The 27,370-nt window shown below is 47.6% G+C and overlaps 1 protein-coding gene across 1 annotated transcript in view; it reads right to left on the bottom strand.

Annotated features, from left to right (window-relative positions):
* bnc2 (basonuclin 2) overlaps nucleotides 1–27,370 on the bottom strand; it is a 221,855-nt gene that overhangs the window by 5,904 nt on the left and 188,581 nt on the right. Inside the window, 8 exon segments of the mRNA XM_046325475.1 lie at nucleotides 8,635–8,828; nucleotides 8,831–9,037; nucleotides 9,131–9,300; nucleotides 9,354–9,418; nucleotides 9,533–9,696; nucleotides 9,744–9,794; nucleotides 9,796–10,668; nucleotides 10,670–11,128. Coding sequence (XP_046181431.1) covers nucleotides 8,635–8,828; nucleotides 8,831–9,037; nucleotides 9,131–9,300; nucleotides 9,354–9,418; nucleotides 9,533–9,696; nucleotides 9,744–9,794; nucleotides 9,796–10,668; nucleotides 10,670–11,128 — 2,183 coding nt within the window.

Raw genomic sequence — 27,370 nt, 5'->3', positions numbered from 1 at the left:
GCTGTTGATGATGCTCAGGTAGGCGGGTCCTTTGCAACATGTCTCCACCCCTAAAGCCACACCCCACACACTGCTCATAAGCTCCAGTCTGCCATGGCTCCCTGACTGATGAGGTTAAAACACATGCTAAAGTGCCATGCAGTAAGTACCTGAATTACTACAGTATTACTAAGTACTACTGCATCAGCCATATGTCATTACTGTGATATCAGCATTTATACTAGATCACAATATCAAGACCACAACTGAATAACTAACACAGAGCACATCTACATTCTACATTTATATGTCCCTTCTGGTCCTTATACTGTCATTCACAAAGGCCACATTCTGACCCTGAGAAAAACAAGATGTGTTGAGTAATCAAACAATTAGTGATTACTGTTTAAAATAAATCAATAGATTGTTCATGTGCATCTTTGGAACAATTCAAGCCTGTGGAATATGGTGTGAGTAATGGCTGCTTGAATGGACTTTGCGGAGGAATTCACCTGCACCGGTGACAGATGCATCTCCTCCCGATCTCTAAACATATTCACTGGAAGTGTGTCAGGCTGCAGTTATATTCTTGGGGTTATATTTTCCTCATTTAGAGGCCATACACAGATTCCTTCATTTATCAGATTTAGCCTCTCTGCCCCATCTCCCTGTCTCCATCACTCTGCCACCACTATTTCACTCCCCCTCTTCCCCATTCCTCTACCCCCCAAACCAAACTCCCTCACTCCCTTCTCCACCTCTCCCTCCCTGATGACCAGTAACGTGGCAAAACCAAATTGACAGTCTCATCTTCGCCCAAAGACGGGGGAGGCCTCTTGAGAGGCCATTTTGTTTGTGCAGAGTAGGAGGAGATGGAGAGAGAGAGAGGCTAGCTAGCTAACGCGTCTGTCCCAGCAAACGTTAATCATCTTTAGGCTCCCGTCTCTCCTCCAATGGCCCTGTCCTTCCCTCTGTAGTGTGTGTGTGTGTGTGTGTGTGTGTGTGTGTGTGTGTGTGTGTGTGTGTGTGTGTGTGTGTGTGTGTGTGTGTGTGTGTGTGTGTGTGTGTGTGTGTGTGTGTGTGTGCGCACGCACTGTCTAAATGAGTCGTAATGAGCAAAGTGAAGTCATATTAAACTGACGCTGATGGTTCTTTGCCTCTGCTGTCATGTGGGGTTGCTATGTGATGAGGTTTGGAGTGGAGAGGTGGGAGGATGATCGAGGGGTTGGGTAACACATTCATCATTATCTGTCTTTATTCTCTACTAGCTGTACTACCTCAGCAACACACACTGAAGTTCAGTTCAGACGTAGCTGGAGAAACTTGATCAAAAAGTTCATAAAAGGAATATCCCTCTCAGGGGTTGGTTACACAGACTCCATAGACACACCATGGAGGTTTAGATGGAAGGCTAAGTTACAGATCACATCAACAAAGCCCTGTCATTATATTAGCCTACAATTACTTACAGAATGTGAAATATTTGCAACGCTTATTGTTCCAAACGAAAGCCTTCTGAAAGTGATTCTCTGATTATCTTTTTGTCTTTATCCACAAAACCCAAATGTATCAAAGATAAATTAACATAAAAGTCCCCTTTCATAATGTAATGTCATTAACATACTGTTCATCAGTAGATATTTTGTATTTTGAACTCGGGATCTGTGGCTAAATTAAATAACACATTCTCTCTATAAATGATCAGGCCTTTGTTTAAGCATGGCAAATCAAGAGACTGCAGCTTTACCAAGTTCTACCAGAGACTGGGCCCACATGGCTTGAAAGGAGCAGGGGAGAAGGAGGGGGAGAGGGGAGGAGGAGGAGGAGGGGAGAGAGGAGGAGGAGGAGGAGAGGAGAAGAGAGAGGGGGAGGAGGAGGAGAGGAGAAGAGAGAGGGGGAGGAGGAGGGAGAGAGGGGAGGAGGAGGACAGAGAGGGGGAGGAGGAGGAGGGGAGAGAGGGGGAGGAGGAGGAGAAGAGAGAGGAGGAGGGGAGAGAGAGGGGGAGGAGGAGGAGAGTGGCTCTCAAATGTAATTAACCTTCACTCTCTGCATCCCTCGATCCATGTGGGGACGAGGGTCCGCTGCACACTAGTGCATCATGGGAAATAAGTGTGGGAAAGCACCTGGTGACAGAGTCCTCCGATGAAAATGAATAAAACAAGGAAGAGTCTTAATATAAACATGTAGAAAAGAGAGAGGGAGGCCCTGTCGTTGATTTAGGAAAATATGATTAACGAGGATAATAAAGCCGATGATTACTGGTCGGCACGCCTTTCAGACGTTAATCATACTACCGCTGCTGCCACCTCTGTGTGTGTGTGTGCCGCCCTCCACAATAAATATGCAATCATTTACCTCTGAGCTGAGCACCTGGTGGCCAGGGGGCTGGAGGGAAACACTGTACTGTTACTGTATCGATGTATAACTAGCAGCTAGATGTTAGAGGACTCTCTGTACTCTATTAGCCGTGTGTGTGTGTGTGTGTGTGTGTGTGTGTGTGTGTGTGTGTGTGTGTGTGTGTGTGTGTGTGTGTGTGTGCGTGTGTGTGTGTGTGTGTAAAACAACAGTATGCTATGTTTATCCTGTTAGTTAACCACGCCATTGATCTGTATCTTTACATCTACGTCACCATGTAGATACAAAATGCCCCCCCCCCCTCTCTCTTCAAACGCTTGGGACACTATTGTCATTTCCCATTGTCTTTTGTTGTTTCCCTCAAATATTAATATGATACCGTATATCAAATGTCCTTGTCCTCCCCTCTAATTGACTCTGACATCGGGGCTTTTGAAGGTAGCGTTTGTTTGATGCGCCTACCTACGATCCTCTGGGGTGTCACTCCACTGTAGAGAAATAATTGACTAATGGGATATGCTGAGGTACCTGGACAACCTCCTGTTGTTGGTATAGACGTCAACATCTCGCTGTGAGGAGAGAGAGGAGAGGTGGTGGGGGAGAGGAGGAAGCTGGTTATTAGCACTGCATATTACAGACCTGGATTTTGCATACATTATCTGGTTGGAAACAAATGTCTGGGTGTCCCATCAGATTTAGGCTCAGATACGGTTTCTGTTGTTACAGAAATTTGACATTCTAAAGCTCAAATACAAGGGATGATGAGAAGGCGTGTGGTTTGGTTTACTGAGATTAAGTATCATTATTCTGTGATATAATGAATAGATTATTATAATTACAGGTTATATTGCATTAAATGTATTTAATTAATCATGCAGTTACTTATCAGATTATTTTAAATATTATTTGAATTTGTGCTAAAATATAATAATGATTGGTTTCATAATATCAGAAATAATATGTTATTAGCTGTGGAATTTGTAGTGAATCTTATGAAAAATGTCATTTGAAACTACTCAAACTTTATGTAGCAGCAAACCAATGTCTGAGGCGTTGTGGTTTCCCAATCCTTCCTCCACAATAATATTATCAGAGGGGAAAAGTCCTTATGAAAACCACCAAATTATTTTCCCATGTTACAACTACAATTACACTGCAGCATGCATTATGTAGTTAAGGGATTACCCAGGGACACATCTGATTGGTGTTCGGCCAGAGTCCTGACTATAGCTTCAATACCCCACAATTCCTTTGGCCCCGCGATACCCCTCTGTTGTTACGCTTCTCTCCTTATTCCATAGGAGCGGCAGGCTCAGTAATACATCCCATATGCTACCAGGAATTTATGCGCCACACAAAAGATCTGTCCCGAATGGCACCCTATTTACCATATAGTGCACTACTTTTGACCAGGGTTCTGATCACAGGTAGTGCACTATATAGGGTATAGGTTGCCATTTGGGACACACTCAAAGTATGGAAACAATAGTGTACTTAGGTGTAACTCACCCACATCTTGGTCTAAAACCGTCTTCCTTCTAAGATCCATATGTTCACAGCAGTGATTGTCCTCTCTTCCTGCTACACACCTATCTATTCATCAGTGCCTTATGTTAAAGCGCTTCTGGAATTTATACGCTTGTGTTTCTGGTAATCGAGTCAAACTGTCACACGCACATCACTAGGGCAAGATTCCACAGTCACTGTGACACCGTGTCTGTGACCGTGGGTTGAGGTTCATGCTTCACTATAAGCCTGTGGAAGACATTTGGGTTCATCTTTGAGCCAAGATGGAAGACGAAACACAGTCTAATTTGACCTCGCTCCCTCACAGTTGCACCTCTATACTACAGCACCCACTGCCTCTTGGAAACCATATCCTTTACTGTGAGTGAGTCAGAGGATCCTAACTAGTGCTGTTTTTCACTGATTCGTTTTTCCCACCACTGTCATCCCTCGTCGTTTAGTGCCGGAGTTAAGTGTTTTTTTAAAGGCCATTACGGGGTCGTGGCGGCAGATGCTAATACAAGTGGGGAGCGCTAATGTCGGAGAGCGCCCAATAAAAAAGATGGACGGCTAAATTATATAGTTGGGAGACAAGCTGTGGCAGTGGTCGGGAAGGATGACGGGCGGGGGGAGGGCTCTGATTCATAGTTCTACCTGGACTTCCACTAAATAAGGAAGTAGGCCGCTGAATTAGGCCTCCTCATTGGTCAGTTTGGCCATGTGTGTCCAGCTCCTGAGCAGGTATTGGTCGGCTTACTCGCCACTCATTCAGAAATGTGTGAGGTGAGTCTTTGGGATGCCTCGATACCATTGGAGTTTCTGTCATGGTAATTTAGTATCTAAACATTTGTTGAGATGTCTGTTCGCTGTGGGGAAGCTGTTATTTGCATCGTATCAAACCATAAGGTCAGGGCTATTTGTTTAATATCATATTTTATTTTAGTGCAATAAAGAGACAAATAAAAAATACTGTGTACATTACAATGAATGAGTGAGTCTCTGTATCTGTAGGAACGCATCAGCTTTTGAGTTTGTGTGATTTTATACGTGCACAAGCATGTGTTTGTGTGTGTGGTTATGCGAGACAGCAGACCTCTCGTGCCCCGGGCGCTCCCTGTCCCTAAAGCCTCGTCAAAGAGGGTAACGAACTAACGCATCATCCGCGGCTGTGTCAAACACACGCATCGGCACGGCAACGCATCCTTTAATAACACTTCCTGTCATCTCCTGCTGTCGGCACCAGCTGCGTCAGGTGAGCGGCATGATTTCACCTTCTCTTCTCCTCCGCTAACTCTATTTTACCTGTCTCTTCTCCTCCATCCCCCCTTTCCCCTCTCCTCCGCTAACTCTATAACCCATCTCTCTTTTTTCCCTCTCATCCACCTACTCCATCCCCTCCCTCTATCCCTGCCTCCATCCCTCTCTCCCTGAACAAGTGCCAGAGTCACCTGCTCTATTTACTTGGTGCTAATGAACAAACAGGAACAGAATGAACAGATGCCACTGAAACAAGGAACTTAATAAAGGCCCCGGGTGGAGAGGGAGGCAGGTGGAGGGTTGCTGTTGAGACAAAACAACTGAGAAAAACTAGAGAAAAACTCCTCAGAGAAGTAAAATAGATTAGGAGGGGAGAAAACACACTCGCTCTTTATCTAAATAAAAAAGTGTCACTTGTCACCACGGCGTGCTCTAACACAACAAAACATGTTTTTATCTCTTTCTTCAGAGGAGCTGGTTGAGTGAGGCTTCCCTCTTCTAGAGCTCTAGAATGTGGCATATGTCATTATACTGGGAGCAAAGGCATGCTGTGTGTGTGTGTGTGTGTGTGTGTGTGTGTGTGTGTGTGTGTGTGTGTGTGTGTGTGTGTGTGTGTGTGTGTGTGTGTGTGTGTGTGTGTGTGTGTGTGTGTGTGTGTGTGTGTGTGTGTGTGTGTGTGTGTGTGTGTGTGTGTGTGTGTGTGTGTAAAAGAGAGACAGGGGGTGCATTTGTTACACTTGAAGTCATGTCTATTTTCGAGGGGCGTTGGGGAGGAGATGAATTTACATTTCCTTTCAAGGGCCCTTTTCCACCGACACCCCACTGTGAAGACAGACTGGACCGTTCAGTCAAATGGACATGCTTGTTTACACGGTGGTCAGGGGAATAGACCTGGCAATGTCACACACAAGGCCTTTACTTCGGGTTTTTTTATGATGCTAATAACAATGCTAATGAGTCACTATCGATGCTACCATGGGGTCGTTGTTGAGAGTTTCAATTCCCTAATATCCGGCCACATTTGATAGGCTATTTTTCAAACCACTCTTAGGCCAGTCGAAGTCTAACTTCAAACATCCCCTCATGCAAAAAAACAAAACAATTGTTAGCAATTCCTTGGAGAGCTAAATGCTAGTTGCTAGCCCAGGGCACTCTGATGTTGTGTAGCCTCAGCATGTGTTGTGTTCTGGCGTCAACCTGCTGCTAGCTTTAGTGGGTGTGTGTATTCTGGGAGGGTGTGTGGGAGGTTGTGTGTTCTGGGAGGGTGTGTTTGGATAGGGTGGATGTGCTAACAAGCCCAGGTAGGTAGAGCGTGGCTAGCCTCACCTCCTGGAGCAGGGCGCTAATACATGCAGTGGCTTGACAGACCGCTGTCTACGTTAATGTATGCTACCTCACCTGTCAGTAACGAGGTGAGTGAGGGGAGGTAAACAGGGGTATATCTCAGAGTGGAAGATTGTGTGTGTGTGTTCTGGCGATGACACCCTACTTCTCTGAACTTTGACATGACAGTCAACAGATGCCACTGTATACCTGTTACATTATAAAGTGTATCTCTGCTAATGGTGCATTTCACTTAACATATGGTAGGTGACGCCTTAATAATTTCACTCCATCTAAGTAAGAAAAAAGACTTCATTGCAGTTGCGTAGCTCATCAAGAAAACTCATCTACTGTCCTAAACTTCCCCGTTACTAATTCCACAATTACTGATATGATGAAATATCAAATAAAACGATACATGCACCACACATACATCCACAACATTGTCAATGTTTCTAATTACGTCATGTAATGACAAAACATATGTAATGAACCTACCTGTAATGAATGCCTGAATTGTTAGTATTTTTATATATATATATATATATATATACACATATACATATATATATAAATATATATATATATATATATAAATATATATATATATATATATATACACATATACACATATATATATATATACATATATATATACACAGTACCAGTCAAAAGTTTGGACACACCTACTAATTCAAGGGTTTTATTTTTACTATTATTCTACATTGTACAGCTTTGTACTATGATATAACACATGGATTCATGTAGTAACCAACAAAGTGTTAAACAAATCAAAATATATTTTATATTTAGATATATATATATATGTGTATATATATATATATATATACACACACCACCGTTCAAAAGTTGGGTTCACCTAGAAATGTCCTTGTTTTTGAAAGAAAAGCACATTTTTGTCCACTAAAATAACATCAAATTGATCAGAAATAGAGTGTAGACATTATTAATGTTGTAAATGACTATTGCAGCTGAATGTTATATATTTTTATGCAATATCTACATAGGCGTACAGAGGTGCATTATCAGTAACCATCACTTCTGTGTTCCAATGTCATGTTGTGTTAGCTAATCCAAGTTTATCATTTTAAAAGGCTAATTGATCATTAGAAAACCCTTTTGCAGTTATGTTAGCACAGCTGAAAACTGTTGTTCTAATTAAAGAAGCAATACAACTGGCCTTCTTTAGACTAGTTGAGTATCTGGAGCATCAGCATTTGTGGGTTCGATTACAGGTTCAAAATGTCCAGAAAAAGAGAGATGAAGACTATTCCATGCGAGAAATTGACAAGAAACTGAAGATCTCATACGCTAACTGGCTCTAACCAGAATAGAAAGAGGAGTGGGAGGCCCCGGTGCACAGTGAATTTGTAAGTCGCTCTGGATAAGAGCGTCTGCTAAATGACTTACATGTAAATGTAATAGGCGACTCGGGATGCTGGCCTTCTAGGCAAAGAAAAAGCCATATCTCAGACTGGCCAATGAAAAGAAAAGATTAAGATGGGCAAAAGAACACAGACACTGGACAGAGGAACATTACGGAGTTTCCTCTTCACTGTTGACATTGAGACTGGTGTTTTGCAGGTACAATTTAATGAAGCTGCCATTTGAGTACTTGGGAGGCATCTGTTTCTCAAACTAGAAACTCTTAAATACTTGTCCTCTTGCTCAGTTGTGCACCGGGGCCTCCCACTCCTCTTTCTATTCTGGTTAGGGCCAGTTTGTGCTGTTCTGTGAAGGGAGTAGTACACAGCGTTGTACAAGATCTTCAGTTTCTTGGCAATTCCTCGTATAGAATAGCCTTAATTTCTCAGAACAAGATTAGACAGACGAGTTTTAGAAGAAAGGTAATTTTGAGCCTGTAATTGAACCCACAAATGATGATGTTATGTGTGTGTGTGTGTATAAATATATATATATAGTTGTATTGTTTATCTCAAATTCTTGTTTTGTTACTTGTCATGTTTTTTGTGGACCCCAGGAGAATAGCTGCTGCCTCCGCAAAAGCTACTGGGTTTCCAAGTAAACAAATGAATTAATAACACCAGTTGTATCATAGTATTCATTCATACTCTACTGATATTTAAATAATTAGTCAGAAAAATTGAGGCAGTCAAATTAAGAACCAATGGTAAGCCAAGAAAAAAGACACTGTTAGTGTGTATATATGTGTGTGTGTTGTACGACACTCACCTGTCTCTACTCCGTCGGGAGGGGAAGGCGGCGTTGCAGCCGGACACGGTGCACACGTGCATCTCTTTGAGATGCACGTTCTTGTAGTGCAGTTTGACACTGTAGGAGCTCTTGAAGCTCTTCTTGCACACGTAGCAGATCTTGGGGTCGTTGGAGTTGGGGCTGGTGCACAGTTCTCCCTCGGGGAGTGCGAGGAGGGGAACTTGGGCGGGCTGGCGCCGTAGCTCATGGAGGAGATGAAGCTCTCGTGAAGGGCAGCCATGCTGGCGGCGGCGGCTGCAGCAGCCGCCATGCCCCCGTTGTAGAGGCCGTACTGGCTCATGCAGAACATGTCGTAGGTGGGGTCGTTGAGCTCCTCCTTAATCTTGATGGCGGGCTGGTGGGGTGAGGGTGAGGAGCGGCTCTTGGGGTCTTCCATCTCCTTCCTCAGCTGCGCCTCCTCATCTCTGGCCTCCAGGTCCTCCTGGTCCTTTTCCAGGTTGTTGCCTCCTCCTACTCTGGAGCTCCTGGAGGAGTTGAGCCTCAGCCTCTGGTGCTGCTCCTCCACCTCCATCATCTCCTCGCGGTAGAACATCTTGGAGTCCGAAGTCTCAGAATCGTTCTCAAAGTCTCTCTCGTGGTCCTGGTCCTCGGAGGTGAAGCTGTCCATGCAGCGGAGCTCACCGCCTGGGCCTCCCCTCTCGCCCTGCCGCCCTCGCCTCCGGGTCCCTCTCCCCGGCAGTCGTCCTGGTCGTGCCTCATCAGGTGTCCCCTCATCAGGCCTGGGCTCATCTCATCCTGGGAGGGGGACTGGTGCCCGCTGCCGCCGCTGTGGTGGCCGTTGTTGTTCCCTCCTCTGCTGTTGTTGTTGTTGCGGTTTCCATTGATGTTGTTGTGGTGGAGGTGGGAGGAGGGGTGGTGGTGGTGGTGGTGGTGACAACTGTCGTCATCATCGTCGTCTTTGTCCTCATCGTACTCGTCCGCCACGTCAATCACCTCCTTCTCGATCTTCACCGGCATGCTGGACTTACGGGGCTTCTTCTTGGGGGTGGGGTCCGTGTTGGTGGCAGCAGCTGGATCCTGCTGGGGGATACTGGAGGTGGGCAGCCTGTGGTGGGACATTAGCCCACCTTCAGAAGACATATTGTGGGCGTTGTGGGAGGCTGCGGCGGCAGCCAGGAGCTGATGCTGCTGGTCCATCAGAGAGGTGTTGTTGGTGGTGGAGGGCAGGATGGGGCTGGTGGGCAGTGACACTGGAGGACTGACCAGGTGCTGTGGGGACAGCAGCGTACGGTAGAAAGGGGGCACCGGCTGGATGGGCTGCACTGACTTCAGGGAGGGGAAGACCAGTGGGCTCTGCAGGGGTGACTGGAGCATGGTGTCCAGGGGCGGGGTGGCGAAACCCAGAGGTGGCCGTCCGGGACTGGTGAGGGTGAAGCCGCTCTTGGCGCTGGAGATGACGGGCGTGCCGGGGCCCGACCCACGGATGAGGTCCTTGTCACGGTTGTTCCTCAGCATGGGCATGTGCAGGCGTGGGTTGGGGTTGGCGCTGTGGCGGTTGCGGCTGCGCAGCGAGCTGAACACCATGTTGCAGCCCTCGATGGTGCAGCGGTGCTTGATCTTGAGGTGTACGGCGTTGTAGTGGATCTTCAGCGTACCTTTGTCGTAGAAGGTCTTTCCGCACGAGTTGCAGCACACACGGCCCTTGCGTGAGGTGGCTCCCATGCGGCGCATGCGGTGCATCTTGGAGGAGAAGGATGAGTGGGTAATGCTCTTGGACTGCTCGCTCTTCACAAAGTGGTGGTGGGCCTGGTGGTCGTTGAGGGAGTTGGACCTAGGCCGTGGGGTCCCGGGTTGCCCCTGGCCTTGCTGCTGCTGGCCTTGCTGCTGCTGTTCCGTCTGCTGCTGGGACAGCTGGTTAGAAGGAGTGGGCGAGATGGGTGATGCCCGGTTGTTGGGCTCCTGTTTGGGCTCGATGGCGTTGTTTATGCCCCCCAGGGCTCCGATGCGGCTGGGGCTCTGACCGCTGCTGCGGAAAGGGCTGAGGGATACTTCCGGACTCGCTGCTCTCCACCGTCTCGCCCTGGTTGGGTAGGCTGGCCTCGCGATCCCGGTCGTGGAGGCCCCGGAGGCCCGACTGCTCCAGCGCCAGGCCATTGGGGGGCAGTCCCAGCATGGGGGCCGACACAGGGTTGATGTACTGGAACGGCAGCAGGAAGGCTAGACTGTTAGGGATGTTCTCAAAGTGGTGGATGCTGGACGGGCTGCTGGTCTCAATGTGGTTGAGGAGGCCTGGGCTTCGACCACGTCCCGTGCTGTTGCTCTCGATGAACGTCCGGATGCCTGAGTCGGTCTTGGAGGAGGGCACGGTGACCGCCTGACCCTCCTTCTCCTGGATGGCCATCAGCTCCACGATGGACTTGGTCTCTCCGAAACGAAGGAACTGCTGCAGGGTGATGATCTCCTCTTCCCGAGACATAATGGACCAGCGGTCCAGCACCTTGCCCGCAGCATCCTAGAGGCCCAATGGAAAGACGAGAGAGAATAGACAAAACACACAAAAGTTATTGATTGTGCATAATCACCGTGGTCGGTCTGAGGTCGAGAGGGAGCGGGGTGGAAGGGGTAGGGAAGGGGTGTTGTTATCGGCTCATGAAATTCAGAGGCCCCTGAAGCGACAAGTAAAGATTGATAATAGAGCTCTGATAATAACCCTCCTCCTCTTCCCTGTCCCTCTTTCCCTTCCCCCTTTCTCTCCTTCCTTCTTTACCTTTCATCAGCTATGCATACACAGTCATTAGGCACACAGCGAGAGGAACAGGGAGAGTTTAATAAAGTCTAAAAGCAAACAAATGGAGTCCGCTGGGGCGGTGGGGCTGGTGGGCTATTAGTGGGTACCTGTGAATTCTAACCATTTCTGGGGACGTTGATCTATTCGCTGTGAGACTGTTTAACAAAAACAGCCCATGAAAGATGTGAACTCTCGCTGAGAGTCCCTCAGAACAGCGCACGGCACGCAGCTCCGCTATGTTTACTGCCGCGATGACAGCCGGGGAGAAAAAAGGCTGCTAAAAGAAAGAATGGATTAATTAGTGCGAACCACTAATCGTACCTTGCTACTTGGCAGCCATTTTTCATAGTTTCCTCTTATCTCTGAGGGAATCTAATGAACAAAGTAAAATGGAGTTAGGAATATTAGTCTATGGGGGGTTAAGTCGACTTTGACATTAAAATAAGAACATCCATGTTAATTTAAGTGCGTCTTTGGAGGTGACACCGATCTGGCATCACGTTCATTAAGAACAGACCTGGGATCAGTTTTTATGTTAATGAGGTTTACGGGATGCATATCTCCCATCAGATTCAATACTAAAGAAGCAGACATACTTTATCAGTGTGACCGTGTCAAGAGGAAAACGCATGTGCTTGCATTTACACTGCCTATGGAGAGAAGGCGGGAGGGAACGGGAAATGAAATGAAGTAAATGTTGACAGGACATATTTTACATGGGCCTTGGTGTTTCCCAACCCTGTGCTTGTGGAGCCCTGTGGGAAGCGTGGGAAACAAAGTTTCCATCCTGGGAGAAAAGAATGACTCCGATGGGAGAGCTCTCAGCATTATTCCAAGAGGAGCACTTTCTTGGCGGCCATCTCTTTTGGAGATGGTGCTATTAACCACAGAAAAATAAAACGCCTCGAGTTTTGAACAAACATGCGCGTCAATTGCCAAACGTCGAGACATGGCAATGGATTCTGGGAAAGGAATCTTGGCAAGACCTGAACCTGAACTGAAGGAGTTTGCGGTCGAGCTCAGAGCTTTGATACACAGAATACTGACCCAGTTCTGTTGTCTCAGACTCTGAACCCACTGGTGCTGTGACTGTGTACTGCGAGGGTGGAACCCAGCAAATCACTAACGGAGATTGGCACATCCTGTCAACTAAACAACTTATTTGATTGACAGACTTTAACAGGTGTTAGTATGAGATTCAACATGAGTGCTAATCAATTATCTAGATATTTTATTTTAAATTTAAGTCCCACATTGCTGTTCACACGGAAGAAAACGGGTCTGTGTGCACTACAGAGCTGCTACTTTGTGAATGGTGTGAGTGTGTGTGTGCATACATGTATGTATATATGCATGAGTGTGTGTGTGTGTGTTTATTATATGAGTGGTGGGGATAAACACTACAGTTTACTCTGCATGGTCCTGTGGGACCTCTGCAGCCCAGTCAAGTGTGACTTCAAGGGAAGGACAGTGCAACCACAACAATTAGAAGCAACGCTAGGGTTCCCCGTTCACACCCCGCTCCTTCTCTCCTGCCTGGCAGAATCTATCAGAGATACAACAGTCTAAGAGGGGCTAAAAATACATCACAAAGGGCCTTAAAGGGAAAAACACAAGATAAATGTTTAACAAGACAGAGGGAGAGAGAGAATGGAAAAGGAAGTGTGTGTGTGTGTGTCTGCATGCGTGTGTGTGTGTGTGTGTGTGTGTGTCTGCGTGCGTGCGTGTGTGTGTGTGTGTGTGTGTCTGCATGCATGTGTGTGTCTGCATGCGTGTGTGTGTGTGTCTGTGTGCGTGCGTGCGTGCGTGCGTCTGCGTGCGTGTGTGTGTGTGTGTGTGTCTGCATGCATGTGTGTGTGTGAGTGAGAGTGAGGGGTAGATATAGAGTGGTTGCACATCATGCCCTTAGACATAGAAGCCAAATGAATCCTTGGGAGATGGAACATCAATAGTAACTGGGGTTATTTGTTGTTAAATATACATTAAAAAAACATTTTACACTTTCATTCTGTGTGTGTGAGTTTTTCGCTTGGAGGTATATGACTTTAAATTGTAGCCTGGGCACTATTATTTCATAGCTGCACGGCCGTTGGGGCATGTGGATTTCCATCGGATTCCATTGAAAAAGTTAAATTAGAAAGTGTATAATTAGGCAGAAAGATAAGAAATGGAGAGAATTGCTCAGAAATAGTCACTTTGAAATGTACAACGCGAGTCGTAGAATAAGGGTCACATACGTTAATAAACTGACAAGTACATAACAGGCACGTACGCACAAGGGACACAAACTCACCAAATGATTGGTGCAGAATGGAATAGCTATGACACATTCCAATATACGTGGTACTACTTTGGATCTGTTTACTGTTACAAAGTGACACTAATGAAATACAATACAGCAAATTTGATCAGAGGTAGGTTATGGATTAGAAGATGCCCAATAAAAAGGTAGGCCTACACTGTGCAGATCAATCAACAATAAATGTTCCTCACTTACCCTAACCACTGAGGAGAGAGTCAGACATTGCTGTTTCAAAGGTTCAAAGGTCACGCCACCACTTGGCAGTCCAAGTCCCCTTAAAAACCCATCACACGCAATTTATCCTTGTGCTTTTCAGAACACTGTCCGGACACAGACAAGTATGGCTTATGTTCTTATCATATTCTTCCCTCCCATCCCTTCATCCCTGCTTGTTGTTCAATCACGATACAGGTCAGTACTACGGCTATGGAGAGAGAGGGCCCGTACTGCAGTGGGGGCTAGGAAACCACACGGCCCAGCCTCCGTCCACTGTTCTGCTCTGCTCCAGATGCTCCTGAAGCACAGTCAACAGGGGCTTAGGCCACGGAAGGGGAGAGATAGATAGATGGAGAGAGAGAGGGGGGTAGAAACACAGACAGGAAGAGAGAGAGGGTGAGGGAGAAACTCCAGCTTGCATTTACTGAACCCCACACCAACCAGAGTGAGTGAACAATATGAGGGGATTAGCTTGACTACAATTCCTGGTCCAGGGGGAAACCTCATGTGCTTTTTATCTCAGAAACTCCTCATTATTATTCGGCCATTTAATAACCCCTCTCTGTTTACGCTGTGTAATAGTAGATGTTTAACGTGTTTTATGGTAACACTATCAAAGTACAGACCACAAGAGCTGGGCAACCAACAATTGTAAATAAATATTAACAGATAATAAAACATAACATATTGGACACTGAACAAGAACATGTTTCATTGCATATTTCAGTCAAAGCAAAATGCTATTTGATGGTATCATGACTGGGCTTCATGTCTTTTATATACAAAAACAACTCTTTAGCACTTTTCTGTAAATAAACTGAAACTGTGAGACTCGATCCACGTTCAAACACAAAGATATGCAATGATAAACCACTTGTACATCAACCGCCGCTTGTTAATTGAATGCTAACTTCCTAGAAGATGAGAAATAACGTCTAACACCACAATAGCTAGTGTGTGTGTGTGTGTGTGTGTGTGTGTGTGTGTGTGTGTGTGTGTGTGTGTGTGTGTGTGTGTGTGTGTGTGTGTGTGTGTGTGTGTGTGTGTGTGTGTGTGTGTGTGTGTGTGTGTGTGTGTGTGTGTGTGTGTGTATACACACTGTATACATATCATATCTCAAATTCCGAGACAGCTGATGTACATATTTGCACACAAACACAAAGTCCCTGTAGTGTTAACCACCTCTTGCAGCCCACTCTGCATTAGCGCATTAGTCTAGCGCCGCCGCCGCAGCGTGAGTAACAAATGTGCCATTAGAAGCACTTTTTACAAGGAGGCACTCATCTCCCAATTAGCCTAATGTTGGCCCTCTCGTTCCCATGTATTTTCCAGCACTGCCCCCTCCACTCCTCCATCCAACCCCAAGTAATACCTCATTAATCCCTCCCCCTCGCCCCGTTCCTCCTCCCTCCAGAGGTATGACAGATCACCCTGTCACTACACATCCCAGAGTCCTTTAAACAATGCGGATAAACCTCTGTTTGTGAGGTTAATGACAATGAAACAATAATTACAGCAGAGACGCAGCGGTAGGATACTTAATCTAGTGGACGGCCCTCTACCCCCTCTACGTTATTACTTTATCCACCGTGTCCGTGTCACTCGGAATTCATCCGCCCGACGACGGCTGTGCTTATTTGTCTTGCAACCGGTTGGCTCGCTAGCTGCGTTCCCTGGTAATGTTTGCTAGTAGCGGAGGTGCCCGGGTGTTGTCGGGGGCGCCCGGCCCAGCAACCTGCCGTGTTAAATGATGGCTGACAGGAGAAGATGGTCTTGTTATGGGGCCGGGGCAACGCTGTCAGATTAAAACAAAACAGACAATTATACAATTAGCTGTAGCGCTAGTATTAACAGGCTGCGCTGAGAGAGAGAGAAGCTGGGAGGTTTAACATAGAGGACTAGAAGGAAAACATACACATACATCGCTAATCATCACCTATCATAACCAATGACCCAGTCTATTTGGCAGGGAATGGAGAGAGATCCTGCACTCCTCACGCAAGGCAAACAAAGCTAATATCAACCATTAATATCTATGGGCTGTACAGTCGACAGTCGTGTTCTGGGGTTTGTGGAATAGGGGGATCTGTGACCCAGATATAACTAAAGATGTCATAATGGGGGTTATCGTCTTACTAGGCTTTATGATAATGCCATTCAATAGATATATACATTATATCCAGTAAGTGCATCTTGGCCCTAATAGATGTAGGTTACAATGCATAGGCTGGCTACGCTTGAGGCAGCTTCACCAAGGGCAGAGCAATGCGACCAGCCAACCACACGGCTGTATGTATTACCCTATTGCCGCGAAGGAGACTACTGGCTGGCCGTGGCGTTGGAGTTGAACCCTGGGAACCACATTGATCCACCAATCGGCTTGCAGTGCCGCGTTCCCCCAGAACACACCAGGGAATCCCCTATTGATCCCTCTCGGCCGCTCTCTCATCCCCAACGTGAAAAAAGAAACGGCCTCTATCCCCACGCTCGCCACTTCAAGGGAGGTTAAGCACGAGTTCCTTGTGATCTGAGAAGGTCTTGAACCTTGTGGCTTCCCTCCTCCATGTTCTGTTTCTCTCCCTCCCTTTCTCCCATAATTCTTTTCTCTTTCTATCGCTCCATGAATAATGTATTTGGGTAGTGGTGGTGGCGAGAGGGGTGCCATGGGGGACGGGGTTCACAAAAGCTCAGTGCCTGGAGCCATCAAGTCAGAGGGCTAGGGCTGTCTCCAGCCCCTGCTCCGCTCCCATTGGCAAGGTCGGAGGTCATTGGTTGAACAACCAGCACCACTTCCTGCATGGTGATGATGGGTCACAGGGGAGTGGGTCGACCCAGACGTGGGCGGAGGACATTTGTCAGGAACCGGTACTCTGCGATCTCGCTTAGCTAACACCATGTTCTCATTTAAACTGAATGTTTTGTATGTGAGAGAACATACTTTAAAGATGGCGAACGCTTTACATTATTTTCTGCATTATCCTACATAACTATATCTGATTGGTAAAAGGGCATTTTAAAATGTTTACTTCCAATTGAAATGATACAGTAGTGCTATTAGATAATGGTGTCATGTATTACAACACTCAAAGGAAACAAGACACTGACACTGTCTTAGAGGAAACAATCAGAAACAGTCTGGAGAGAGAGAGAGAGCGGGTGGGGTTGGGTGATCTTAAAGGACTCATGATGACCCCTGAGGGAGTGCGATTCACCCAGCCCAGGCCTGGAGAATCATCCTGTTTTCCATATAACATCCCAGCCGCCCCTTGAAAAGACACCCTGACGTCTAAACCAGGTGGGATTCAATAAAAGTCTACACATGGCCCTTCTGCTGCGCCGCGTTCATCATTCTTACTAGAACTTGGGAGGGGGAGGCAGATCAGATATGGAATCCGGGTTGATGCCTTTTCCGTTATTCAATTAAACCCAGGCACTGCAGGTCGTGGTCAATATGATGCTCATCAGGGCCAGAGACTCCTTCAGAGCCAGAATGACTGGGGTCTGCTCTCTCTGCAGTGTGAGTGAATGTGACTGCTTTTTCACTGAGAACCAGACACAGTGATCAAGCAATTCAAGCAGACTAGCCCAGAGATACCCTGGCTCTGCCTCCCTGGTTGCTCTCCAACCTGATTTAACTCAAGGCTTTGGTAAAATATTCATGATGACGTGTCGGTTGTTGCTTAGGGCGCTAATCGAGTGGAGTGAAATTTATAGTGGTGGTTGCATGCAGGCGGTTTAGGGCCTTTCTACCAGGACAGATAGGGTGAGTCACTCTCTGGCACTCCTTGACATCTAAGTGGCCCAGGGCGAGCTGTTCCCCCTCTTTTTCCCAGGGTCTCTCCCTTTCTGCCCCTAAAGAGTGTCTGGTAACCTCTGGTTGTTTTAAAGCTGTCCCTCCGCAACCCTTCAAAGGGAAGGAGGACGGTCCTTTGGCCACAGCCCAGCAGAGGTGCAGATGGGACGGCACATGGAAGCCATTTCGGGGGCCTCTGCGCCGCAGTGGATTAGAAAAAAAATCTTTGGAGCTGCCCAGGCTTCAGATCAGTTCAGAACCTTTCAAGATGCGCCCGCAGCAGTTAAATCTTAGCACCGTCTGGCCGGGCTTGGACTGATCTATTGATTTCGCTGTCTTTTTTCACAAGGCATCCAAGCTAACGTTTTGGCTAGCTAGCCCCGCTGTGCTAAGCAGCCGTGTCCTCGGTCTACAGTGTAAAACACAGTGGACCCAGAATGCACCCAGGGGGGACTCCTCTGAGAAGTGAGGGAGCAATAAATGAGAGAAAAGAGAGGAGGGAGAGAAAGGAGGGAAGGAGGGAGCGCCTGATGGTTCACATTAATTGAGGATGATTCGTGTGATGTGCAGCGTTTGGACGCGGCCAGGCCGGTCTGTCCTGGGCCTGGGAGACAGATGTGGGGGCCGCTGTTCCTCCTCCAGGGGCTGAAAGGAGCAGTGAGGCGGCTGAGAAATGGCCTGTCTGTCCAGGGGGGTGGAGGGAAGGGGCTGCTTTGGTGTGATGTCCTGCTTTTCTCTCCCTCTTATATCACATCTCCTTTGTCTTGATTACTACTTTGGCAAGGACCACGGGAGGAAAGGTGCATTAACATGTGCTCACCATTTGCTCCTTGGCTCTGCTCGTTGGCTTACAGTATGTTTCTGTTGTATTCTGATGTATGTATGTGTTGTTTCTGTTCTCCCTCAGTGTAATACCTGTCCCCCCCTCTAACAGTTGACGGAGAGAAACAAGTCTGATCTGTTTGAAGATTAGCCCCGCTGGAGCGAGGACAAGTAAAACATTGATACTTGATATTTGTTGTGTTTTCTACCTAATATGGACTAATGACACTTGAGAATGAGGTTCCAACCTTCACTAATCGTCAACTTAATCTCATAGTCTGTGTCTGCCCATATTTTACAACAGAGAAAGCCGAGGTGTAATGAATTATAATTTAATACAATTCTTCAAAGCCAATAAACATCAACTCCTACGTCTTGCCATTTATGTAAAAATGCATCAAATATGATTTCTTATTCCATTCTTACCTGTGATCAACCACAACTAATTTAATACACAGATACACCAATTCCCTACACAGTGCTCATTGTAAGCTGAAATAACTGAGCACGAGACTGACTGATAAAAATAGACAAAAACACACAATGTACTGACTCCTATCTGTACATGGTGATTTTCCAGTGTCTCCCATCATCATCCTGCAGGAGTAGTGGTGTCTATAACACACCATTAGGGGAGCTCTCTGCCTACTGTGTTTTACTGGGCTAGCATGCAGCAGAGAGAGGAGAGAATGAGCTAATGGACTCTTTACTTAATGTGATTAGAGCCATTATTGACATGCTGCCAGGAAGATGCAAGACCATTAACTCAACTCCCACCACTCCTCCACCCCCCTGGTTCCACGGCAGCTCTGTACCCTATTTCACTGCCTGCCTGCCTCCCTGCCTACTTCCCTGCCTTGCCCTGCCTGCCTGCCTCTCTTCCTGCTGTCACACACAGGGGCCCCTAGAGAAGTACTGCACATGTTTTTATCGTTGTTCCTGGGAGTCATTGTAGCGTCTCGCAAAATCCCACCACGCTTTACAGCACAGTACACTGGCTTATCAGAGCACACTGGCTTATCAGAGCACACTGGCTTATCAGAGCACACTGGCTTATCGGAGCACACTGGAGCACACTGGCTTATCAGAGCACACTGGCTTATCAGAGCACACTGGCTTATCAGAGCACACTGGCTTATCGGAGCACACTGTCTTATCAAAGCACACTGGCTTATCAGAGCACACTGGCTTATCAGAGCACACTGGCTTATCGGAGCACACTGTCTTATCAAAGCACACTGGCTTATCAGTCTTATCAAAGCACACTGGCTTATCAGAGCACACTGGCTTATCGGAGCACACTGGCTTATCAGAGCACACTGTCTTATCAGAGCACACACTGGCTTATCAAAGCACACTGGCTTATCAGAGCACACTGGCTTATCGGAGCACACTGTCTTATCAAAGCACACTGGCTTATCAAAGCACACTGGCTTATCAGAGCACACTGGCTTATCGGAGCACACTGGCTTATCAGAGCACACTGGCTTATCGGAGCACACTGTCTTATCAAAGCACACTGTCTTATCAGAGCACACTGGCTTATCGGAGCACACTGACTTATCAGAGCACACTGTCTTATCAAAGCACACTGGCTTATCAGAGCACACTGGCTTATCAGAGCACACTGGCTTATCGGAGCACACTGGCTTATCAGAGCACACTGGCTTATCAGAGCACACTGTCTTATCAAAGCACACTGGCTTATCAGAGCACACTGGCTTATCAGAGCACACTGGCTTATCAGAGCACACTGGCTTATCGGAGCACACTGGCTTATCGGAGCACACTGGCTTATCGGAGCACACTGGCTTATCGGAGCACACTGGCTTATCAGAGCACACTGGCTTATCAGAGCACACTGGCTTATCGGAGCACACTGGCTTATCGGAGCACACTGGCTTATCGGAGCACACTGGCTTATCGGAGCACACTGGCTTATCGGAGCACACTGGCTTATCGGAGCACACTGGCTTATCGGAGCACACTGGCTTAGCGGAGCACACTGGCTTATCGGAGCACACTGGCTTATCAGAGCACACTGGCTTATCAGAGCACACTGGCTTATCGGAGCACACTGGCTTAGCGGAGCACACTGGCTTATCAGAGCACACTGGCTTATCAGAGCACACTGGCTTATCAGAGCACACTGGCTTATCAGAGCACACTGGCTTATCAGAGCACACTGGCCCCCCAGCAACAAGACATACATGTAGAAGTAGTGCAGTACCTCTATCTGTTCACTCTAATCCACTTGAAATGACAGAGCAATAACAAGCTGTAAACATGACTGGTCCATCAAGGAACAATAGCTGAGATCGATTGTATTGCATGTTTGACGGGGGGAAATCTAATTGTTGCTGTTTGCTTTGAAACGACTAACATGGACAGGATTCTGTTCAAGTGTCCACGAGGAATGTAAAAGGTATACTTAAGTAGGAAATTGTCGCCCCCCCCCGTTTCAAATTACAATGGTGCAGCCTCTCTGGTTTTAAATGGCCTCATTGGGATTGTTGCTTGGCATGTGGGTCGGCCCATTCATCTTTGAAGAGGTGGGTGGCACTGTTGCTGCAGTGTGATTTACACTACCCCACCTGAGTGCCAGAACACATCTATCCCTGTGGCATAGCAGTTCACATAGCCAGCGGCGCCTGGAGAATGTGTGTGTGTGTGTTCGGTGTGTGTGTGTGGAGTAAGTAACTGTTAGTATGCATTTGGGCCACAATGTGTGTTTTCTTTTGTGTGTTAGTGTACATACTTGGTGTGTGTGCGCACGTGTGTGTGTGTGTGTGTGTGTGGGTCTCGCAGGGCACTGTTCCAGGTCCCTGGGCCTGTCTACTGTCATAAGTACCATAGTGGTGATTACTTACTGCAAGAATAAACATCATCCCCATGTGCCCAGCCTCTCTGCACTGTAACGTATACATGAAGAAACGCTATAGACCATCAAAACACACAAGACCCCCAAAATAAAATCAAGCCAAACATGTTGTTTTGCCATTTGCGTGCGTGTCAGCACATGTAATACATTTGGATGAATAGCTTTAGTTTTGGACGCTTCAAATGAAACCCAAGTGGCTTGGGTTTCAGGACGCTGATAGAGGAGAGGAAAACAAAGGTTTTAGAAGGCCGGGGGGACGCCAGGCGTGGGGAGGTGGAGATTGTGGAGCCCTTGTAGACCTGTGTGTGTATGTGTGCGTTTGAGCCATCCATGCACACACACATCTGGTCTGCAACACTCTGTCCATTTCACTGGACTTTTCTACTTTCTGATTTTCATTGTTCCTCACAGTCTACTAAACCCTCTTCTCCCTGGAGAGCCCCTAGCTTCACCATTCCTCCTTCGTTCCCTCGTTCATTCCCTCGCGCTACAATATGTGAAAAATGACAGGCTGCTATAATACACAGGTTTGTGGTGTGCGTTCCACTCTCTGTGGTTTTCAAGGACTACCTTGAAATACTTCAAATGTTCTCCTTTCCCAAACCCCAACATGTGTTTTTATGGCAGACGACATGTAGTCCACCTCAGCTCCACTGCCTTAGCTCTCCTACTCTACTCCGGTAGAACTACAGATCCCAGTGGCACAGAGCTGCAAAACGAGAGCTGTCATGTTGGTTCAATAGGGAGCCCTGAGAGGGTCATACAGGCCCTTAACAAGTTCATTGTTTATTTTATTGTTGGGAGGCAGAAACCCAAACCCCTGTGATTCCTGGCGGGACCAGAGACGTGACGAGAGGACTGTCAGCTCCCCATAACCGGCCGTGTAACTTCCTTTAATAAATGTCAACTCCGTGACCCTCTGGCCAATCACGGGGCTCCACGGTGGGCGGCGGCCACACAATGTCTGGGGCTGGCCCTGTGACAGAGGAGGAAGTGGAGAGGGAGACAGTGTTTGTTCAGAGGGACACATGGGACCACCTGGAGACCAGGTTCCAGGACCAAGGGAGGAAAACAACCTCCAGAGGTGACGTGTGTGTGTGTGTGTGTGTGTGTGTGTGTGTGTGTGTGTGTGTGTGTGTGTGTGTGTGTGTGTGTGTGTGTGTGTGTGTGTGTGTGTGTGTGTGTGTGTGTGTGTGTGTGTGTGTGTGTTAATCAGAGACATAAGCATTTTCATATCAATAAATCCAGTATGAACACACATGTACCGGTATGTAAGTGTGTGTAAGTACATGTATGTGTGTGTAAGTACACATCTGTGAGTGACTGTGTGTAATGTAATACTATACCCCATTGTTTGGGTCTGTCTCGTCTGGCGGTGCTGTGTAGTTCAGTGCAGGGACTATCGATCCCTGGCCCTGTGGTCTAAGGGTTCCTGTCAGTAAACTCATTGAGCCGGGCACCCTCTGTTCCCCCCCTCTGCCCCCACATAGCTACAAGCTAAACTGCCATCACAGAAACTCAATACGGCCAGACAAGTCCTGCTAGCCAGTACCTTCCCTCCTGCTAGGTCCCGCGAGGCTAACGCTAAGTCAATTCAGACGTGTAGCATCTCACGCCAGTCTGAACCTGTTGTTGCCAGGGCTAGCGTGTTAGCGCTAATATGTCTCTCCATACAAATTACAAGCTGGGGGAAGAGGGACCAGATGCAATAAATATGGATTAGCTAATGTCCAGGTCCTCTCAGGTCTGTCGGGGTGGCTAGTGTTAGTGTTAGCGATAGCCTCTAAAGGAACGGGTCTGTCTGCGGCTTAGAGGTGGCAGGGGAGAGGGGAAGTGAAGCCTCACGGGAGCTCCTGGTGAGTTCTGGGAAATGAACTCCCTGCTTCCTTTAAATATACTGTCTAATGTAAATGGGGAGAGGAGGAGAGAGAGGGAGAGGAGGGTGGATATCATTTAGAAAACAATTAGTGGATAATGGAAGAGAGGATGAGGTGATGGTGTTTTTTATTTGAATATTGACCAGCCGGAGGGTTGGTGGGTTTATGGGTGAAATGTCGTGCTGCTCACCTTGTCTGAGTTGTGTGTGATTGATTCTATTACGGTGGTATGGCTGGTCTGTGTGTACGGCAGGACCCTGACAGAGAGAGTGGGATGGGAGCACAGCTTTGGATGAAAGGAGAGGTGAGGTGAGGATGAGGTCAAGAGGGGGGGGCAACGTTTCCACTATAACACAATGGACATATATTGATCTAGCTTGTTCACAAATCAGATTTACTACCTTCTGGTATCTGACTAGGTGTTTTAGTTATTCAGGGGAATGTCTGTAAATGTATCTCCTCCTAATGTAAATTCATCCAAACTCAATACAGGTCAACGAAAATATAGCCAAGAATATCTCTCACTTTTTCTTCTCTTTGTTACTTTGTTTTGGTAGTTTCACCAAGAGCTTAGCTTGATTTAGCAGGTTTTAGTAGCGGTGCTACAGAGAACATATGGCTCGATTCTAGTCAGGAATCACACCGTGTCAACACATCACAGCCCAAATGAATCATCTGGGAATCTGTGTATGTGTCATGACACATTTGGTACGTGTATGAACTCTATTAGAGTCAGAAGTCGTGTGGAGTCACTGGATACATGGCTGGGAGCCCATTGGCTGAGGTACCAAGCACTGTTTGTCCCTCACTCACTCACTTAGCTCATGTCTGACTGCCACTTTTAGCTTTCCTGTCATGGAAGCCAAAGACAAAATACCAATTGACCTTAAATGGACAATAAAGTTTTTTGGAACATGACGTGACTGGCTGGCTTAGTGGTACTGAGTTGATTTGACAACTGGTCTGGGGGCAGTGAAGGTAAATGAGGGCTTAGTGACAGTAAGCTATTTTAATCGCTGATCTAAGGACAGTTTGAACATACTCCTACAGATGAGGAAGAACTACTGTGTGCAGGTGGTTGACTTTGGAGAAAAGTACAAGGTTTGGAGAGATAAAAAAACAATCCTCAATGATAATTGAGTCTCTCATACACACACACACACACACACACACACACACACACACACACACACACACACACACACACACACACACACACACACACACACACACACACACACACACACACACACACACACACACACACACACACACACACAGTATGCTGGGTATGCTGGGCCAGGTCTGGCTATGTGTGTGCCGTTGGCAGTCCCTCTGGGCAGATGTGGGGTGTGTGCCAGGGCCGTGCAGTGAGAGAGGGCCAGTGTGCCCCTGGCACAGCCTGCAAGCTGCTTTGAAGTGGAGGGGCAGTGAGCAGTACTGCGCCAGGCGACGTAATCCCTTTAAACACCATGGAGAAATACAAGGAATCCTCTCTGACTGTCCGACTGTCTTTCTGTCTGTCTTTCTGTCTTTCTGACTGTCTGTCTGTCTTTCTGACTGTCTGTCTTTCTGACTGTCTGTCTTTCTGACTGTCTTTCTGACTGTCTTTCTGACTGTCTTTCTGACTGACTGTCTGTCTGTCTGAAAAACTGACTGTCTGTCTGTCTGTCTGTCTGTCTGTCTGTCTGTCTGTCTGTCTGTCTGTCTGTCTGTCTGTATGTCTGTCTGAATGACTGACTGACTGTCTGTCTGTCTGTCTGTGTGCCTGTCCGACTCAAAAGGCTCTGAAGGCCAGCTGCTGTGTCCACAGGTAAAAGCATATGGGAGCGGATGCTAACTGTGACGCCACACACACACACACACACACACACACACACACACACACACACACACACACACACACACACACACACACACACACACACACACACACACACACACACACACACACACACACACACACACACACACACACACACTTCAACACACTGAGCTACATTGCTTAGTGAAAGTCAGTCTCCCCGTTAGGTTTTGTCTGGCTGGTGGGTTGGTTGACAGTCAGGGGGCATTCTTCAGAGGGTAGGTCAGACCAGCACCAGGCCTGTAAGCACAGCAGCCATGTAAGGTGTACCGCTAGACTGCATTCCTCCTGGTCCAGCTCTCTCTCTCTGTCTCACACACACGAATGCATGCATGCTAGGACACACACACACACTCTCTCTCATCTCCTCAAACACCTCAAGCCTTGCCAACCCATAAACACAAACTTATAGACATGATTTTGTTTGGCGTGTGAACGGTACTAGGCAAACAAAGCTGCTTGGCTCTGGTTCCTCCCTAAATGCTATATTTCTCTCCTACACATCCTATATGGGATGTCTTGAGATCTAAACAACCATGAGAGAGAGTTTGGTTCTGGGTCTGGTGGTCATTACAGCTTGGCAGGTTTACCTGGGAGGAAAACATTCCTGCTCTACAATCTTGGTGAGTGTGTGTGTGTCTCTCGAGTCTGTTCATGACCTCAATATTTGGTCACAGAGCAGAGACAAACATGTCGAAGATATATGGAAATATACCGTATACTGGTCTATAATACCTTTACATTGACCCTTGATATGAGCACACAACTGACTACATGTGTTTTTATCTGTCAATACTAATGTACTAGAGAATTCCATAAAAACCACAGGACTGAATCCATGTAAGTTGACTCTTTCAAGCCAAATGAGTATTGGAAAGTGACCTCAGGCTCATTGTCAAAGCATGATGTATTTTTATGCATGGGTGGTTTAGGTTTATCCTGATTACTATCCCATGACATATTTCTATAATATCTAGACTATATCATATAGAAACACATAATCACACATATTTACTTGACAAATTGTCTAATGACCCACCTGACTCTTTCCTTGACCCTGCTAGCTGGTTCCTAACACACTAAAGTAGCTCTCTGTCACACTGATGGAACTATTTATGACCCCAGATCCCATGGCTGGAGGGGGGTCGAGGAGCACCCATCCACCCAACAGTCTAAGGAGCACCATCAACTAATAATTCTACTCCATGGGGGGGGAGATGAGAGGAGAGGGGGAGGGAGGGATGAGAGGAGGAGAAGGGGGAGGGAGGGATGAGAGGAGGAGGAGAAGGGGGAGGGAGGGAGGAGAAGGGGGAGGGAGGGAGGAGAAGGGGGAGGGAGGGATTTTGAGAGGAGGGAGAGGGGGAGGGTGTGATGAGAGAGAAAGAGGGAGGGATGAGAGGGGAGGAGAAGGGGGAGGGAGAGAGGAGCAGGGGGAGGGAGTGGCAGAAAGGAAGAGAGAGGGAGGGAGGGGGAGAGGAAGGGGGAGGGAGGGATGAGAGGAGGAGGAAGGGGGGGATGAGAGGAGGGGAAGGAGGAGGGATGAGAAGGGGGGGGAGGATGAGAGGAGGAGAAGGGGGGAGGGAGGGATGAGAGGAGGGAGAAGGGGGGATGAGAGGAGGAGAAGGGGAGGGAGGGAGGAGGAGAGAGGGAGGGAGGGAGAGGAGGGAGGGGGAGGGAGGAGAAGGGGGGGGGATGAGGGAGGGGGAGGGAGGGAGGAGGGGAGGGAGGGATGAGAGGAGGAGAAGGGGGGTGAGAGGAGGAGAGAGGGGGAGGGAGGGAGAAGGGGGAGGGGTGAGGTGAGAGGAGGAGAAGGGGAGGGAGGGATGAGAGGAGGAGAAGGGGGGTGAGAGGAGGAGAAGGGGGGGGGGTGAGAGGAGGAGGAGAAGGAGGGGGAGAGGGAGGGATGAGCGGAGGAGAAGGGGGGATGAGAGGAGGAGAAGGAGGTTGGAGAAGAGGAGGGGGAGGGAGGGAGCGGAGGAGAGGAGATGAGAGGAGGGGGGGGAGGGAGGGATGAAAAGTCATGCCAAGGTGCAGAGGGGGCCTCTACAGTCCACAGGGAACGATGGCTACATCTATGGTTAGTACTCAAGTGCTATTAAACACTCCTCCTTCCCCCTTCCTCCTCCTCTCTACTAACTCCCCAGGTCCAGGCCAGGTACAAATGGCTATTTGCTGTACAACTCCCACAACATGTTTGTGTCTGCTAGCACA

This window comes from Oncorhynchus gorbuscha, linkage group LG24 (assembly GCF_021184085.1).
Source record: "Oncorhynchus gorbuscha isolate QuinsamMale2020 ecotype Even-year linkage group LG24, OgorEven_v1.0, whole genome shotgun sequence".
In the NCBI taxonomy this organism is placed as follows: Eukaryota; Metazoa; Chordata; class Actinopteri; order Salmoniformes; family Salmonidae; genus Oncorhynchus; species Oncorhynchus gorbuscha.
The sequence above is the reverse complement of the archived record's forward strand: the minus strand, read 5'-3'. Positions and strand labels throughout refer to the sequence as shown.